At 42.2% G+C, this 18,024-nt stretch overlaps 1 protein-coding gene across 2 annotated transcripts in view; it reads left to right on the top strand.

The window, feature by feature from the left end:
* The first annotated feature begins 2,997 nt into the window (after positions 1–2,997).
* Positions 2,998–18,024, top strand: part of EGFLAM (EGF like, fibronectin type III and laminin G domains) — an 83,483-nt gene continuing 68,456 nt past the window's right edge. For both annotated transcript variants that reach the window (XM_065662811.1, XM_065662810.1), the window contains exon 1: positions 2,998–3,453. In XM_065662811.1, the coding sequence (XP_065518883.1) occupies positions 3,333–3,453 (121 nt within the window). In that variant the 5' untranslated portion in view covers positions 2,998–3,332. The remainder of the gene's footprint in view (positions 3,454–18,024) is intronic.

Here is an 18,024-nt window from a genome sequence, read left to right as displayed (position 1 = left end):
TCTCATAGTTAATGTCTCATGTTGGAACTAATATCAGGATGGTAAAATAAGTAGAATGATCTTGGCTTAATAACAGGACTTTAATAGGTCAACGGTTTATGTACTTCCTTCAACAAGAACCGAGGAAAAATTCCTGACAAAAATCTGTAGTGGATTATGGATGAATTGACACAATGCCACATATTCAGAATTTATCTTTTAAAAAGTTACAGATTATTAAGAAAAAAAAGTACAAAATTTTTGAGGATTTAGTTAAAGAGAGAAAAAGCCATTCTTCATAACTACGAAAATGTAGAGATTCCTAATTTCCTAAACCAAGCCTCTCACTGACATCATAAAAAACCCCATGAAGTTGTGAAACATCCCTTCACACCATAGATACCTCCCTTTTTTACACTTCTCAATGAAGACTCTTCACTGGTTTTCTTTTACTCTGCACTAAATGTGTCCACATATGGAGCTACTCTAGAAAATGCTATAAATTTACACTCTCCTTTTATCCCAAATATCTTTCAAGTGAAGACAAACCCCAAGGCAAAGACATGGCTCTTTTCCCCCATGAATCACAATGGAAAAGCCTGCTAACTCCACTAATCAGACACCTACACTCTTCAGGCTCACTGTCTGCTTTCTTAACTGCCCACAGAGAAAGACTTCCTCACTTTTACAAAATAGTTTTGGGGTAAACATCCTGTTTCAGCTCCTGCCACAGCAAACTGCTTCCTTGGTAATTTATTGTAAGATCAGGATCTGAGAATAATTGTAGGAATCTGTCTTTTACTATGAATACATAATGGTATAGAGATCTGCTAAAACCACTTTGTTTCATCGTGAGACTTGATGTGCTGGTTGTGAAATTCACCCTGTTACACTGGACTTCCAAACCCTGAAAGAGAGGCTATGGTCATGTTTGAACATTTACATTCATATCCATTTTTAACTTTTCAAAGAAAAAGGATGGCTCTTGCAAATCATATGTGGCATACCAGTGTAATGCAGGTGCAAGCTGAATTGAGTCAAACCTGGATGTAGAGCTTTCAGAGGGGTCTGTGTACACAGAAGTATGAGAAAGTGTTTCTCTTGCATGCCCATGACATCACTCCTTGCATTCCTATTCCTGTATGTACATATGTTGCCTCTTAGAGAAGAGATATGAATGAAAAACTCTGTGCTCTGTGTTACATCCCTTTGCTTCCCAGAGTAAGAAACCTTGTGGACTGGAGCCTGATTCCCTCCCATAGCTACAGTATGGGAGAAAGGATGGAATATTTGACCTAAGCACAAGTCTAGTGTACCCAAATTCATTGCTTAGCATCATCCCGAGTAGAGTGGGTTCAGCAGATAAGGATGGAAAACTGCCTCCACCACCACTAGATTTAGGGACTTCCAAAAGATTGTGCCTCAGTCCTTACCAACAGGTGTATACAACCACTGGTGAGCAAGGTGCATGACAGTACAATGTACAAATAACAACTGAACTGTTTGGAGCTTTTCTCAACCATTGGCAACCATCTTTCTGCCATCTTTTACAGATGAATGAGCAGTCCTGTGTGTCCTGTGGGCAAATGTGAAGTCCAGAGTTCATTCAGTGCCTTATGAATTGCAGTTTCACACGGCACCGCAGTCCCTGACCCCACCAGGAATTCCTGTCACGGGTCCTGCACTTCTCCCACATGCATTACCATTCCTCCAGCTCTTCAAAGGCAGGCTGATAAGGGTGTGACAGACACCACTGGCATCCCAAGTACGCTAACAGAACTGCTCCTCATCTCTAGCTCCTGCAGCCTCGAGCATGCTCTGCTGGTGGGGATCACTCTAAAATTCACATGCTGCCCTTTCTGAAGAGACCAGGTTTCCGTCTCCTTGCTGTGTCCCCGAGGAACACAAGGGCTGTCTTCTCCACCATCTGCTTGTGAGGAATCTGATTTCCCTCTCCAGCTTCTTCCTGAGGTACTTGCAGAGCTTGTACGGAATATAGCCTCTAACTCCCTTGGACTTTATTACCATTCCCTTGTCTCCTCTTGTACCCATAAATGGTACAGCTTTCCTTATTTTACTGTCTCAGCATTGTTCCCAGAGTGAAACAGCTTTTCTTCTGATCTCCTTCTGTTTTTTCTTCCCCTCCCCCCCCCCCCCCCAACCATCATAAAATTACAGCCTGGAACTCATTGAACAGAGTATCAGTGCTCTAAAGATTCAAAAAGGGGCTGCATAAACACAATTTATAGGGACATCAAACCCACTCAACGTTATCAAAGTGAACAACCAACCAAACAAACAAATGAAGCTCATTGCCAAAACAAAGCCCACACAAACACTCAAGACATAACAACTCTGGTATTTCAGGATTTAAATTTATCTCCAACTAACCAAGATTAGAGTGAGACCTAAAGCAGAGGGCAGATAATCCCACATCTGCCTAATACAAAGTTTCTTGAACCCTCCTGTGTCTGTTAAACTCCAAAGATAAGACACTGAACCAAAGAGATTTGGCCTTCCCATCAATGCTATATTGCTCTGAAGGGACGCTTTGGGCTCCTTGTTGCTCATCTTTTCTTGGTTTTTCATGAGATCCTCAAGCTTTGCAGCTTCCCCGTCTTCCTCCCCTAGCCCTCCCCATCACCTCTAATCTCCACAGGGGTTTCTATATTAGTCTGAGTGGCTGGATAGGTCTCAGCCTCCATATGGGGGGATTAGACTTAATTTATCCTCTTAACTCAGCAACAACTTCCTCAAAAAATCCTCTCCCCAGCTTCTCCTTTGCCCCAGTACTTGTCTTCACTTCAGCCCCGTCCGTTTCAGGAAGCCAGGGGAAAAAAAGGAAGAAACTGTGAATCCCAGCGTCAATGCCCACGTCCTGGGGAACGGATCAGCCGGCTGGGGTCCCGCAGGACGGGAGGGAGCCGCGGCCAGCCCCTGGGCGGGGAGCGGGCAGGAATGGGCAGGGTGTCACTGCTGAGGAAGGGGTGACACCCCGCCGCGCGGTGCTAGGGGGTCCCAGCTGCCCTCCCCGCGGGCAAGGCCGGCCTGACGAGGGAGCACCATCGGCACCGGGCTCAGCGGGCCGGGGCCGCTCCGGCACGCAGTCAGCGCAGGGCTGGGGCCGCGGCGCCCTGGGGGGAGGTGCCTATCTGTGCCCAGCGCCGCCGAGGCGGTAATCCCATCAAAGGGCCGGACCCAGCCTCCTCCGCCCTTCTCTTCCCTCCCTTCCCTCCTTTTCGCTTCCTTCCCTCCCCGACCCTGCCCGGCGCCGGTGCAAGCTCCGCAGCTCCACTCCGCTCCGCGCCGGCCCCAGCTCCCAGCTCGGGCGCCGGCGGGACCACGCGGCGCACATGGAGGTGCCGGGCCGCTGCCGCCACCGCTACAGCTGCCGCTGCCTCGCCTCTCTGCTGCTCCTGGCTTCGTGCCTCGGGTCCGCGGCCGTGCCGCGGAGGAGCATCCCCCGCCGGCAAGGTAGGGCGGCTGGCGGTGCAGGGTGGGGGATGCCCTCTTCCTGCAACGCGTTTGCACACAGCGAACTTTCGCGTCCCTTTAAAACTGGCGTCGCCGCGGACTTGAGGGCCCGCCGCCGGGGCTCCGCGGCGGGCAGCGGTGGATCCCGTCGTATGTGAGATGAACTCGCCCCTGAGCTCCGGGAGCACCCAGTCCGCAGCGGGTCCGGCCGGCGGGGCGAGCGCCACTCGCTGCCCTTCCTGCAGCCCCTGCTTTGTCCCCTCCACCCGGGCTGGGAGAGGATGCCCAGGCAGGGGCAGGGGTTGTGCCCCTGAAAGCGGTGAAGTTGCAGAACCAGCGGACTGTCCATTTTCTCCGGCATTTAACACCCATGCCGGTCCGTTCACCTAAGTTACAGACCAGGACCCGACTGCCGATGTTGCGGAAGGGATTGGCAAAATTTTTACCCGTTTTTTTTTTTTTTTTTTCCTTGAAGCCCATGCTTCAGGTGCTCCGTGAGCTGAGTTAGGAGCCAGGTGTACCTCTGTGTCGGTCAGAGGTTTCTTGTAGTCAGGGATGTGCTTTTGCTATGACGTTTATGTGTGTGGTAGTCAGTAATGCAATGCACGGAGTAGTAAATGTGAAAGAAAAATGGCTAGGGAAGCAATACTTTAATAAGAAAAAAAAAAGTACTTATTGTGTACCAGGCATGATGTGGGGTGGTCCAAGTTCTGCTTCTGGCTGAGTGATACCTGTGACCTGTGGGAGAGTTCCCGCGGCTGTCACAGGGTTTTGCGCCTTGATCGGGGTGGTAGTATGTGGTCCTTAGTGGTTGAAAGTTAAAAATCTGGACTCGGAGCAGCTTTTACAGCCTCTGCAATCTTCAGTGTGTGAAGCAGTAAGGTAAAATATAAACAGTGAGATGGGGCACAGTGTGTGGTGAAGTTTGGCATTCTGCATACTCGAAAACTTGTGGTTCTAAAAGGAAATAGTGATGCCCAAGACTGTCCCAGACACTGGGACAATCCTGGAGACTTTACCTCTGATTTCACTGTGATCAGATCAATGGAAAACATACAACAAGTTTAGTAAATTCTGCCTCAGCTCACTAAGTGTTTGCAGCTTCAGACCCATTTTGTAAATATTTCACAGTGATACAAAATTTGTATTGCTGCTTTTTAGAATCACTATTGTGCATTCTTTTGATCTTATGAGAAAAAAATAAACAATAAATGCCTGTACAGTTGGAAACTTAATACTTAAATACAGCCTGAGCTTAAAGCCCTTACTGGACAGATGGCTAATTTTACTGGTCTGACCTTGTCTCTTAAGGATCTGGTTCCGTGATCCTTGGTTGTCATAATAGCTACCATTAAGTACTTGAGGAAATTAGGTAGACTGTAGTTGTGAATGAGACAATCTGTAGTTTATGTTAAAATACTATATATGTGAAGTTTGGGATGGAAATGAGTAGGTATTTATAAGTATTCCTCTACATACTGGTATACTTTTTTCCCCTAAACAGAGCAGAATGTCAGATCTAGATGAAATGTATTCCCATGCATTAAATTAAAACAGTTTAAAGCTTGGAAACAAGTTTTTTTGTAGTATTGTGAAGGAGATGCATTAATACACTAATATTGTGTTTGCCTTACTTTTATTAGCTACATGGTTTATGTTTTTTTTTTTTTTTTTTTTAATAACTGACTTTTCAGGTTCACTGACTTATTCAATTGTTCTTTTTCTACTTTTGCTATATAAGATTTACATGGGAACAATTTTTTCAGAGTCTGTGCAAACAGTTGAAAATCCACTTGCACCAGGCTTTGAAGAGGGAAGTTTCCCAGACAGTTTGTGTGCAGCCACCTATGATTTGAAATCCATCTGCATTGTGCCAAGGGCTCTTGGTATGTGGGCTTCTGAGAATCTCATGACTGGGTCCCTACTGTAAAATGTTGCTGTCAAAACACTGAGAACAGGTATAGTTCCAGATAACTCATACAGACAAGGTAGTCTACCTTGTTCTGCAGGGTATCACATGCTGGGCAGTTAAAATAAACTATTATTTACTCACACATGTAAAAGGAATGGGTTAAGAAGAAATAACATAATTAAAAGTTCTTTAAGATTTCCCCCTCCCCCCCCTCCGCCTCCCCCCCCCCCCGCCTCCCCCCCCCCCCAATTTGCCCTTTTAATAGCAATAGAATTGAGACTTGTACAGGAATTGTAACTAAGGTGAAAACAAGAGGTTATATCAAGAAAGAAGTGATAAGTGATAAAAACAGTTCATCTTCGATACCAGAATCTGACTGGGAGGTCCTGTTGGTCAAAAGAAAAAAAAGATAGTCAAATGCATCTTTGTTTTTCCAACTTTTTTTGTTCAGGGCTCAGCTTACGAAGATCAATTTTGCAATCCTAAGAAATAAGTAGAGCAGGAAAGCTGTTTGCAAAGTGAAAAATAAAATACAGGGCTAAATGGCCACAAATGCAGCTTCTTAAATTAAACTTCAGGGGGAAAAGCTGTCGTGCTCAAATTTGAAACATCCTGATGACTGCTAAACTCATTTGAACATTTATTTACAGTTACATGATACATTTGCTGGCAACAAGGAAATGGGATGACAGACATTTTGGGAAGGGCTTAAAACAAATCCCTAGACACCGTGTGGTGAATAGCGTAGTTGGGAACAGATTAGGCTGGGATTCTCTAAATCTTGTACTCTCAGAAGCTGGCACTCATTCTGCTGCTTTCACATTATTTTCTTGTGTTAGCCTTCTGCAAAGATGCAGGTTTTCACTGCTGCTTCTTCAAGTTTCAGTCAGTTGATTGAAGGCTGGAAAGTCTAAACCGAGCCCCCAGTGTGTAATACTGCTACTAATATAAACATAATAATAATTGGATTTTAATGGTTCTGTGATTTTAGAGAATTACAGGGCAAAGATCCGACCACTTAGTTAATTTCCCATGTATGTTCATGGCATGAACTTGTTGCATGATATTGCACTGTTACTTTCTTAGTAACAGTGTCAAGTTCCAGTGCCCTGTAGAATATTAAAACTGTTGACTTCGTCTGCACAGAGAAAATAAAATATTCGTACCTGATGCCTAGGAAACCTTTATTATTATTATTATTATGCTTGCCAACTAATATAAATAAGAATTGGGTTGTATTGTATTTGTTTCCCAGATGTCTGTAACAGTAGACATCACTGGCTTTGTGTGTAAATGCTGAAGGAATCAAACTGGTTAGAGTCTGAAGACTTTACAAGAGTGTAGCACTCAATATCAGGGCCAGATTTTTGAAAGGTCCCATATCCCTGGTCAGTACTACAGTAAATGACTTTTTTTTCCAAAGAACTTGGCACTGTGATACTTAAATTCTTTAGAAAATCTATCTATGTAGTAAGAGCTGCTGGATATGGAACACTTTTGAAAGTCTAGTCCTATTTAGGTATCAAAATACCTTGAAAATCAGGTCTACAGATATGGAAAATGTACTTTGGGAAAGAAGGTGCTTTCTTGAGTTATTAAAAATTACTTTTTTTTCTGAGCAACAGTAGAATGAGTTGTAATTCACTGTCATGATAAACACCACATGGAAAGCTTGCAGGGGTGAGGTTGATCTGCTGCTGAATGTGAGGTGTCTGAGGAAAGGAATGAGTCTGGATCTGAATGATTCCTAATGCCAGGGCAGCAGAGCTGGCAGAGACAGTGCACATCTGTGAGCTAAAACTAATAAAAAAGATGTGAATAATTTATAAGCGGGAAGAATAATATCATTCTTGTATTGTTTCAGACATATGCCAAAGCGGGGACTATCAGTCTACACTGTTCTTATGTCTCCAATGACAGTAAAATCAATCAAGCACAGATAATATATGTATTTGCTGTTTATTGCATTTGGGTGTAAGTTGTGTCACAACACTCTGTGACATTTTCATTTTGATTGGACCTGCTCTAGTACCTCTGGGATCTGTACTTTGGTAAATCCTGCTAGCTGTCATCAATCCCATCGCAACCTTATTCAGGAATGAGCATTTCCTTAATGCCCTCCGGGGCAGCAATGAGAATGCACTGAATTACTTCACTTGAGCATGTTACTTAGCATGACATTGTTAATCACTCATTTTGTAGCATGTTTTCTGACTTTAGTTAGTCTTACTTTTACCAAAATTTATTGCTTTCTATCCTGAAATTGCTATCTTCTTCTGTAAAAAGAAACTCTTGGTAAATGTTTTGCTTGAGCACCATTTGCCAATGCGACCTCTAAAACTACTAAAGAGACTTCCACCAGTGTTCAGAAAGGTAAAATTAGCCAAGGCATTTTTAAATATTGGTGGAAATATGTCTATACCAGATACAGGGGATCCCATAGATGGTTTGGAGATGAAAGATTGTTTTGGAGTTCAGGCACTAGAGTGGGCCTTTGGAAATCTTTTTGTTCTGAGACTGTCACAGATTTGCTTTGAGGGTTTACCAGTCCTTCACAGGCCAGATTTTCAGTTTTTGAAGTGGGGTTACAATGGTTTTGTGCTTTTATCCTTTTCCAATCAAGACATGTTAGACAGTAACAGGACTTCTTTAGGGTGCTCAGAACAGGTGTATCCCTATTTTAGCCAAAACTACTAGGCATTACTTTGGTAATAACAGGTGAGTGAATACTTCCATGTCTTAGATCACCCCTTGTATCTTCTCTGGTAGATACACAGGGGCACTGGACTAGACACGGCACAGCACTGTGTCCTGTGTACAGTTTGTTAGGAGTGAGCACACCCAAAGATCAGATTCACCTTCTTAGACTTATTGGTAGGGATTTGTAGTGTCTGTCACCCAAAAGACATCCTAATGAGCAGGAGAGTACTCTGCTGTCATAACACATAAAATTTCAGTGGATAGCATCTCTTCAGTGCCCGACAAACTCATCAGTCAGCTGAAAGCATACTTGGGATCTTATCATTCCTCAGATCACGCTGTGTTGGGACTCAACCTTATGCCAGGTTCTACTTATATCCCTTTAATGTGGTCCTACTGAACATAATAATAAATAAAGGATGACTAATATTGTTGCTTCATGATGGAGACTCAAAGCAGGACTGATAGGACCTTTTCACAGCTTTTCTGATACAATGAAGTGAAAGGTTATTAAAATATATCAAAGATGCCTGTAATCTGAGTAAATTACCATGAAAAAGTCTTTGCAGATTTTATTAGTTCACATATAAAAGAGTGTACCATTTGGTGCAATATTTATAAGGGAATGTGCAATGGTGTTTTGTGAGCATGTAACAGAAGACTTCCCAAACCACAGGTACACATGGGGTCTGTATTAGCTATGTGATGTTGAATAAAACTTCCTCATAGTTTCCTATGCAAACAAATGATCTGTCTGAAAAAAATAAACCCAACAAACACAAACCAAACAAAACATAAAACCTGTTCTTCATAGTTAATTCCAATGAAAAAGAAATACTTTCGGGTAAGAACAGGCAAGATTTTACTTTTTTTTTTACTTTAATGAAGATGCTTACATGTGAAGACTAAATTAGTTATTTGTAATATATATAACGGGAACATCCAGACCACAGCAAAAGATTAACATTATTTTTTTAGACTTTTCAGAGTTACTAAGGTGGGAACAAGCACAGCCAAATTCATCTTTGAAAGTAACTGCTTCAGAAGGGCTTAAGCCACTGAAAATTGGAGGCTTAGGGGGAAAGCTCCATCACAAGCAGGTAACTAACTCAAATCTAGGTAATGATACAGTGTGTGATGATCCATAAACTCTGCAAGTGAGTGGTCTGTAGCGTGAAATACAAGTAGTTCATACCAGTACTTCTGCTGAGAGCAGGAGTAAGAATAACTCATGAAGAAGACTCTTTGGGATACTGGCCTCCAATGAAAGAGGAATTCACACAATATTGACCTAGGGAGCCTTTTATTCAAAAGGAAAAGTACATCTATGGGGCTGTGAGAGAAACCAAATTAGTGACTTGCTGCCATGTACTTAGACAGTCAAAATTCACTGTCTTTGTTTTCTTGAAAATATCTATTATTTGAGCATTGCTGAAAGTTATTCTGGATAATTTTTGAAAGTAGAAGAGGTAAACCACATGCTGGTGCTAACATATTCTGCACCTGGTTTTCTGGGTATACCACCAAATGGTGATAGGGTGCTTTTCCACTTATATATGTTAGCTTTATAGTTAATAAACACTTTTTAAATAACAGTGCAGATAGCAGTCACATTAACAGCAATTCTCATAAGAAGCCGACACCAAGCGGTTCTGAGTTTCTCTGTGTCTTCAGAGGATACTCACACTGGTGTAACTCATACAGAAAGATCTCTCAGGCTGGAAGAGTCCCAGGCCAGATTATTCTTAACACTTCTTTTGGTTTTTAAAGTAATTTAAAATTGCTGGCACCTGCGAAAATGATGGTACAGTCAAATAACACCTGTGTATATTTGGAACTTTCAATTTGAACTGTCTTTCTAAAACGAGGGAAATGAGCATCTTGTGAATGTTCAGCAGGCTGCTTTCAAATACCGAAATCATTCCAATTCTTCTAATGTGTCAGAGGCATTATTGCACTTACAAAGTTTAAAACCAAGACTGGCTTTGTGTTGCTGAGCTCAAAAACCCTCTAAAAAAATCCTAAGGGCAAAGATTATAGAGAATTTCACTCAAGCGGAATCCTTTCATGCATAAGAAATTTCAACTAGAAGATCATTTAAGGAAAAAACACATGAACAAAACTTGTCAAACTGCAGATCTTGGAAAGTAAGTGCCTTGGACCAAAACTTTTGTGGTTTAATTAGAGATAGCAGAAGCCAGAATTTGTTGCTTGGAATAGAATGTGAGCTCTGTTTCATATTGTGCTTTCTAGATAATCACAGGAGAAGGCAACGTGTTTCTAAAAATAAGAAGTCTTTATATGAAGACAACTATTTACAGAGTTGGTGACATTGCAGCTGGTACTCCAGCCATGCACAGAGACAAATGTTAGTTGCCACTCCCATTTCATGATGTTCCAGTTCATACATGGACCTGTTGAGTGCAGGTTGCTACTGTTCTCATCTTAATTGAGCTGTCATAATGGCAGGGCTATGGTATGATGCAGCCAAGAATTCCAACTCTTTCTATATATGTGCTAAAAGACTTAGTAGGCTGAAATGTTAATGTTCAAGCCATTCAAACCTCTGTGAGGCCATAGGGCAAAGTGATCATAGAGAGGATGGAGGAAGAAAACTGCAAAATATAAGGGGTTCTTCCAGTCACTTCTGGACAGAGAACTGGACAGCACCTAAAATGGGCAGAAAGGAGAAAAGAACAAACCATTTGAACCAGCTGATGCCAAGAGAAGGGCATAGCTTGCATGGTGAGGCAGCATTGACAAGGGTTGAGGCCAAAGGGTTATACTCTGCAGGCTGCAGAAGCCGATGTGCCAGTGGAGCAGGGAATGCTTTGAGAGGGCTAAAGAATGTTAGATGCTAGCTTTGCGGACATCACAACTGTGTCTAGGCCATTTGTGTTTGTTTCCTTATGTATCTGGTCTTCATGCTGACACATATTCTGTGTCTCATTGTCTCTTGAACAACAAAAGTTTCATCCCTCACAGTCATTCTCCCAGCTTTCACATCCCACTGCTTGTTGCTGGCTGTGGATACACAGCCATGTACCACACAAAATTAGTGCAGGGATTCAGGTTTAAAAAGCATGTGTACTCCAGCCACTTAGTAGAGACAAAGAATTTCCTTTGTAGTTTTTGCTGATACTGCTGGTGAATGGAGGGACTTGCTGACTGCAGAAGGTAGTGGAATTATTCTGTTTGTTATGGAGGAACTGAGTTGGATAAGAATTTTCTGCTCCTTGAGATGATGCCAGATTTCCTCCCTGACCTGGCCTTCAGCAGCCTTTAATAAAATCACAGTTGCAATTGAACTGGTTTCTTCAGTCAGGTTAGGGTTTCTGGGCTGTAGCAGCCCTCATGCCCTTGCCACAGAAAGTTCAGCAGCACTCTGCCCTGTGTTAGGAATGTTGCCAGCAGGTCAAGGGACATGGCTCTTCCTCACTGCTGAGCACTGGTGAGGCAAATCTGCAGTACTTGGTCCAGCTCTGGGCGGCCCAGTAGAAGAGAAGACAGGGACACATTGGAGCGAGTCCAACAGTGGACCACAAAGGTGATTAAAGGACTAGAGCATCTCTGGTATGGAGAGGGACAGAAAGGGACCATTCAGCCTGGAGATTAAAAGGCTTGGGAGTATCTTCTTGTTGTATATAAATATCTGATGGGGCAAGCAATGAAGATTGAGCTGGGTTCTTCTCAGTGGTGCCCTGTGGCAAGACTGGAGGCAGTGGACACAAACTGAAAACAGGAAATTCCATTTAAACATTAGAAAAAACTTTTTTATTGTGAGGGTGACTGAGCACTTGCTCAGAGGAGTTGTGGAGTCTCCATCCTTGGAGATATTAAAAACTCATTATGCAAAGTCCTGAGCGATTTGCTATGGTTGGTCCTGCTCTGAGAAGGATTTTGGACTAGATGATCTCCAGAGTTGCCTTCCAGCCTCACATTCTCTATGTTTTTGCAGGCTGTTGTAAGTATGTCTTGAAAATGTCTATTTGAGATCCTGTGTTTAGCTTCTTTCGAGCTGTCCTTCGTTCTGTCATGCACTGAAAACACCAGCTGAACCAACTGCTCCTCTTTCTATGGATAAGCATGTGTTTGTTTTAGCAGTAATCCGTACAGAGATGTTCAGTGAAAGGTTGCTACCATTTGGTGTAGATGTATGAGGCATGTGCCAAAACCTCAGGGATAACCAACCCACGCCTTTATTTTTGTGGTACTTTCTAGGGCATGACCAGATCATTTGTGTCCACCAAGAATGAGCTTCAAAACAATTCCTCAGGACTTGTAGGGATTGTGGGAACCCAAGATGCTGTATGTCTTATCCACACCCTCCACATCTGTTGTTTGTCACAGGGTTGTCTTTGTTCTCTTTATACTTTAATCTTTGTGTGTATGTGTCCATAATTGTGGGTTTTTCTATCTGACCCCTTTTCCAGAAGCTCGCCTTGAATTTCGTTTCTTATAACAAATAAGCTATTTCTTCAAGAGCTGTTTTGTATTGTGTATCAGCGAGAGAGAAATTTGCAGTAGATAAAGCAAAGAGATTAAGACACCTGAAGAACATTTTTCAAGTAGCATGAACAATTTTACCATGGTTCCCATTGAAGATAATAAGCTTTGGCTAGTGAACACATGAAAAATACACCTTTAACTGATATTTATTGATGGAAAAATAAATTTTCAAGGTATTTATTTGACATTTCTACAGTTTGTCTGGCCTTTTTATTTATATATTATATCTATGTAATGAAGCTGTTTTTTTATAATAAACACAAAGTCTCATATGTGATTCTTTTATGTATTATGTTACAAATGCTCAGAAAATGTAGCAGGCTGACTTTTATCCTTATTTTTGTCATTTCATTTCAGAAGAGTAATAGCCTGCTTTATAGAGTTCATTTTCATGAACAATGCCTAAGACTTAGGGGGCAACTTTGTTAATGATTTCCTGCTTCCAGTAGTGTTTGGAGTGCCATGTTTTCTGGAGCTCCTCTGATACTTGTCCTTCATAGCACCTCAGATGCATGGGCCACAAGAGAAAAAAGAACAGCCTCTTTTTATTTTATTTTATTTTTTCCTGGTGAAAGTGGGTTGAATCTCTTAGATGACACCTAAACCAGTGCAAAAGAGGAGGGAGAAGCCCTGGGTGGGGGAAGGTGGAGGGAAGTGCCTGAAGGAAGAGGGATGGAGGAGTGGGGATGTGGCAGAGAAAGAGGTGTGACACCTTGCCCTTGCCACTGGCTGTGGGCTGTTCTATTTGCTCAGTGGTAGGATGAAGCTGCAGCCTGGATGACACAGTGTTCCTTGGGTGCTGTTTCCCCTGCGGCTTACTGGGTCTGTCTCACCTGGGCAACATATGCAGACCTACCGGTGCCTGTCAGCTGAGTGGCTTTTTAATTGATTGCTGTTCCCAATGTAGTCCCAAGTATAGAAAGCCATGGAGGCAGATGGGGTCAGAGGAGATGCCAGGGGATGCTATTGGCATGCTGGTTCTTATCTAGCCCATTCTACCGATTATTAAGGTATCATGCCATAGCTTGATCTCAGCTACTTTCTAACACCACACCTAAGTTACACCTCAGAGACAGTTATTTGAAAACTGGTGAAGTAGCTGCTGAGGATGCAGGCAGCAGCAGGGCACGCAGGGCTCTGGCAACAGGCAGGGCTAGCAGCAGCCCACTGGCTGCTAGACACAGCCTCAGGGAGAAGGCAGGTCCCAGCCCAGCCAGGAAATCCCAGGACAGGAAAGATGTTGAGCTCTGCATCCAAGCAGCCTGTAGGCTGGAGCAGGGAGAGGTGATCCCCAGTGCTGCCTCGTCTCCAGGAACAGCGACATGGCTACCATTTTCTTCTGCAGAGGCATCAGGAATGAGGACAGCCAACACCCAGCACTGGGACTTCGACAGCAGAAGCACAAGCCTGGTTTTATGTGTGAGAGCACTAGATTTTGAATTAGGCTTCCAGGAATACAGCTGAGATGACGCAAGTGGAATGTCTTAGTGGGGCTTTTTATGGGCCCCTATACTGCATTTGTGATGGAAGTGGAAAGTGCTTCCATTACAAGAAGTATCTCACCACCTTACCTCAGCTGCAGATATAGCATATGTAAGTGTGCGCTTGTGTTAGTCAGACTGGCCTCCGCTCAGTAATCATTAAAAACACAAGCCTGTAAGGGTTATTGAGAGATTGCCCTGGCTGTTGCTCTTGACAAAGGCAGGACAGGTGTAAGCTAGACCTTTGCTCAGAAATAATGGTGTTCCCTGCTTTTAATAATCTTCAGTGCCAGGAATTCCCCAAAAGAGGTTCCAGTGCATAACCATGAACAGATAGAAGGGTTTTTTTCAGTATCTAGCTCTTAAAAATAATAATTTAAAAAATCAACTTTCGCTTCTCCTTCCCACACCTGGAAGCCCCTATGTGCTGTGCAGAGCTTCCCTGCTGTCTTTATTCTCCCTGCGGCATCGGAGCTTTCCTGGAAGCAGAGCTTTGCTCCGGAGAGGAGCGCAGGGAGTGGAACAGGGCATCCCACCTCTACGCTCCTTTTCTGTGGTCTGCAGGGTCATGGCAACACAGGAAAAGCTGCAGTAAAGTCGCCACTGACATTGTGCTTGCTTGTTTTTAATGGGATTCGCTGTGCTGCACTGTAGCTTAAGTTCTGAGATTTGCCTCCTTCATTCCTCTTCGTTGGGCTATAAATACCCCGATGACTGTCACCTCAGATGTACCTGGGCAGATAACAGATGCTATATACTGCATCAAGAAAAAATCACGTGGCTGCTAGCCTGCTGTTACTACAATGTTGAGGATTTTTTCCATTGTGTTTATTACAGTATTTCTAAATCAGTAAACTGAGCTCAGGTTAGTGTCACCAAAAGTTTGTACACCATGGTCTGGGTCAAAACTGTGGTGCCTCAATAGGGCTATACTACCTGCAGCTCTGCACCAGTGCTCACAGTGGTAGCATGCAAGTGATCCAGTTGATTTCTTCTTATCAGAATCTAGTGCAATAGAGGTGATAGTTGATTGCTTCAGAGCAGCAACTGTCAAGCTTTCTCCGTTCTTTTATGTTTTCCATGCTGTTGTTGCTACTCAGGGTGCAGAACAGGAGAAAATGGCTGAGATTTTCCAGTTTCAAGTCATCATCCTTTGCAGTTTGTGTGGCTGGGAGATTCTTGCTTTGTTGCCCACTGCTGCTGGGCAGTGAGAGCTGGAAAACACTTCAAAGAGACTAAAAGATGGCACATTTGTTTCATTTAGGGTTTCCTGACCTTTTCTGGAACATCATGCTGTCTTCATTCCACTGTAGGGTTTGCGTAACCTCGGTCAGTCTGTAAAAAGAAGGGAAACAAGAGAAAACCCTATTGCTATTTATTATGTTAGAAATTATGATTTCACCAGTATTTCAGTGAGAGAGTGAATGTGCCACAATTTATTTTGTTCCACTTTTAGGAGTGGTTTTCTTTCTTGAAAACAGGTTTTTGAATGATAAAATGCTATTTCAATAAAACTTTTTTCTTATGACTTAATGGACTGAATTAAATAACTTTTGAAATGAATCAAAAGGTATTTATGGAAAAAGTTCTGTTCTGAAAACTTCAATTTAGAATTAATTTGGATTTTCTTTCCTATGGGTTTTTGTTGCTATTTATATTCATAGAGTCATTCTATGATTCTGCGATTCTATGATTCTGTAGACTCATAGGAAGTGTCTGGGTTGGAAGGAACCTTAAAGCTCATCCATTTCCAACTCCTTGCCATGGACAAGGACACCTTCCACTAGACCAGATGGATCAAAGCCAATCCAGCCTGGCTGTGAATGCTGCCAGGGCTGGAGCATTCACAACTTCTCTGGGCAACCTGTGCCAGTGCCTCACCACCAGAAGTAAAGAATTTCTTCCTAATGTCTCATCTAAATCTCCCCTCTGTCAGCTTAAAGACATTACTCCTTGTCCTATCCATCTATCCATACATGCCCTTGTAAAAAGTCTCTCTTCAGATTTATTGTGGGCAGCTGGCATTTTGTCAACAAATTTCTCTGGTTTCACTGAATAGAAATAGGAGACACATTGACCTGGAAAATAAGGAATCCTTCAGTCAGTACCTCTTAGCTGTTACCCACAGGATGTAAAAGTAGAATAACGGTTATCTCATTTCATTGGCCTATACTCTACCATTAGTAGTCGTACAGAATACATTGAATAAATTTTTTAATTTTCCAAACCATAAACTAGTAAAGATGAAATGAACCATTTTCCCTTAAATAAATTGCCATATTACTGCATGTGAATTGTATTAGACAATTATTTTTGTATTATTTCAGGACCTGTAAGTACCTGTGACTATCTGCATGCCTTGAAACAACGTAAATATCTAAATAGGAAAAAGAAAGTGAAATGCAAAATATAATTAAAATTACAAAAGAAAATTTTCCAACCCTAATATTTTCAGATAATTAATGAATATTTAAAAAAAATACCATTTTCAGTCAGTATTATTTTAATCTAATTTAATATTTCAATAAATTTTGAATTTTTCTCTAAAGTAATATTACCAACTGAGATATTAACTTTATCCAACTCCTCCAAAGCACTTCAGATGTGAAGCTTGTGAACATAAGAAATGTATTTGTTTTAAAGCTGAATTTTTATCATAGCTGTCCATCACTGTAGTAAGATTCTGGGGTCACTTTATGACTGGAAGGATGGGGGAACTTGTCTGTGTGCGCATGAGGTGTTCTCTTGAAATGGCTGAAGAAAAGCATCAATCTGAAGCGGTTGCTCCTTAGCTGCATGAGGCCAGCATGGTAAGGCTTCAAGCAATGGATGGTGTTCTCATTGGGTACCCATGCTAACTCTTCTTAAAATCACAAGGGTAGGCATGGAAGTGACGTCGCTGTTTGCAGATTCAGTTCAAGGAGCAGCCTGAGATGCTGATACACAATTGACTGGCTGAGGCTGGGGACTGTTCCCAGGAGGCACTTTGCTTATGGCCACCCCGATGGTAGCCTACGGGTATTTACTTCATGGGCAGAGGCTGTTTTATGTAGCAGTGGAGCTGCAATGGAAATTACACTTTTATCAATAGGATAAGTTTTTTTAACATTTTTAATTTGAGTGGCTTTTGTGAAGCAAAAATTCAAATGATATTAATTATTCCAAAATTAACTCCATTTTAGGGAAAGGGCTCATGTATGCTTCAGCTCATCTGGAGAGCTTGTTTGGTGACTTTTTCACTGGTTTAGCAGTTTTTACATATCTTTAGAAGTATAAAACCAAACAGATCTGTAAACAAGAAACAAAACAACTATAAGCAGAAAGGTAAATATGACATTGTCAGCTCAACATTGTTTATCTACAGTTGAATCCTCATTAGCTTCCTGTATTTCATATACTTTTACAATGTACAGTCATACTATTTGTTGAAAGTGCTTCTCCTTGATTAGTGGCTTCTTTGCATGCTTCCATTACCAGTTTCATCAAAGCATTTTGGACAATATCAGGCTTTCCGTCCCTGACGGGCCAGAAAGAAGAATGACTTTGTGCAAAGTATGTTCAATTTTATTTTTATATAGACTGGTTCCGTGTTCTTTTTGAACAGAGCTAATCTCCATGCAGAACTCTCCTTCACTGCAGAAGACATTTGCAGTGGGATCATCACTGAGGCAGATCTTCAGAGCGTGTACAAGTAGTAGGTATAGTAGTTTGCAAGTTGCCATCCAGCAGGCTGCAGGGGGGAGCAGGCTCCATTGTGGTTTTGCACTGTGCATCAGATAAACAGAAATTTCATGCTGAATTTTGAAAAGAGATATTTCTGACCTGAATTGTAGGAGGAACTACAAATATCCATGCAGTTTTACCCTTGAAAACTATTTTTAGTCTTTATATTATAAACATCTTTGATTTAAAGACGTAAATGTTTAGACCAGTTTTAATATCCATTTTTAGAGTGCCTAATACATGATG

Source organism: Lathamus discolor, chromosome Z (assembly GCF_037157495.1).
Source record: "Lathamus discolor isolate bLatDis1 chromosome Z, bLatDis1.hap1, whole genome shotgun sequence".
NCBI classification, from domain to species: Eukaryota; Metazoa; Chordata; class Aves; order Psittaciformes; family Psittacidae; genus Lathamus; species Lathamus discolor.
The sequence above is the reverse complement of the archived record's forward strand: the minus strand, read 5'-3'. Positions and strand labels throughout refer to the sequence as shown.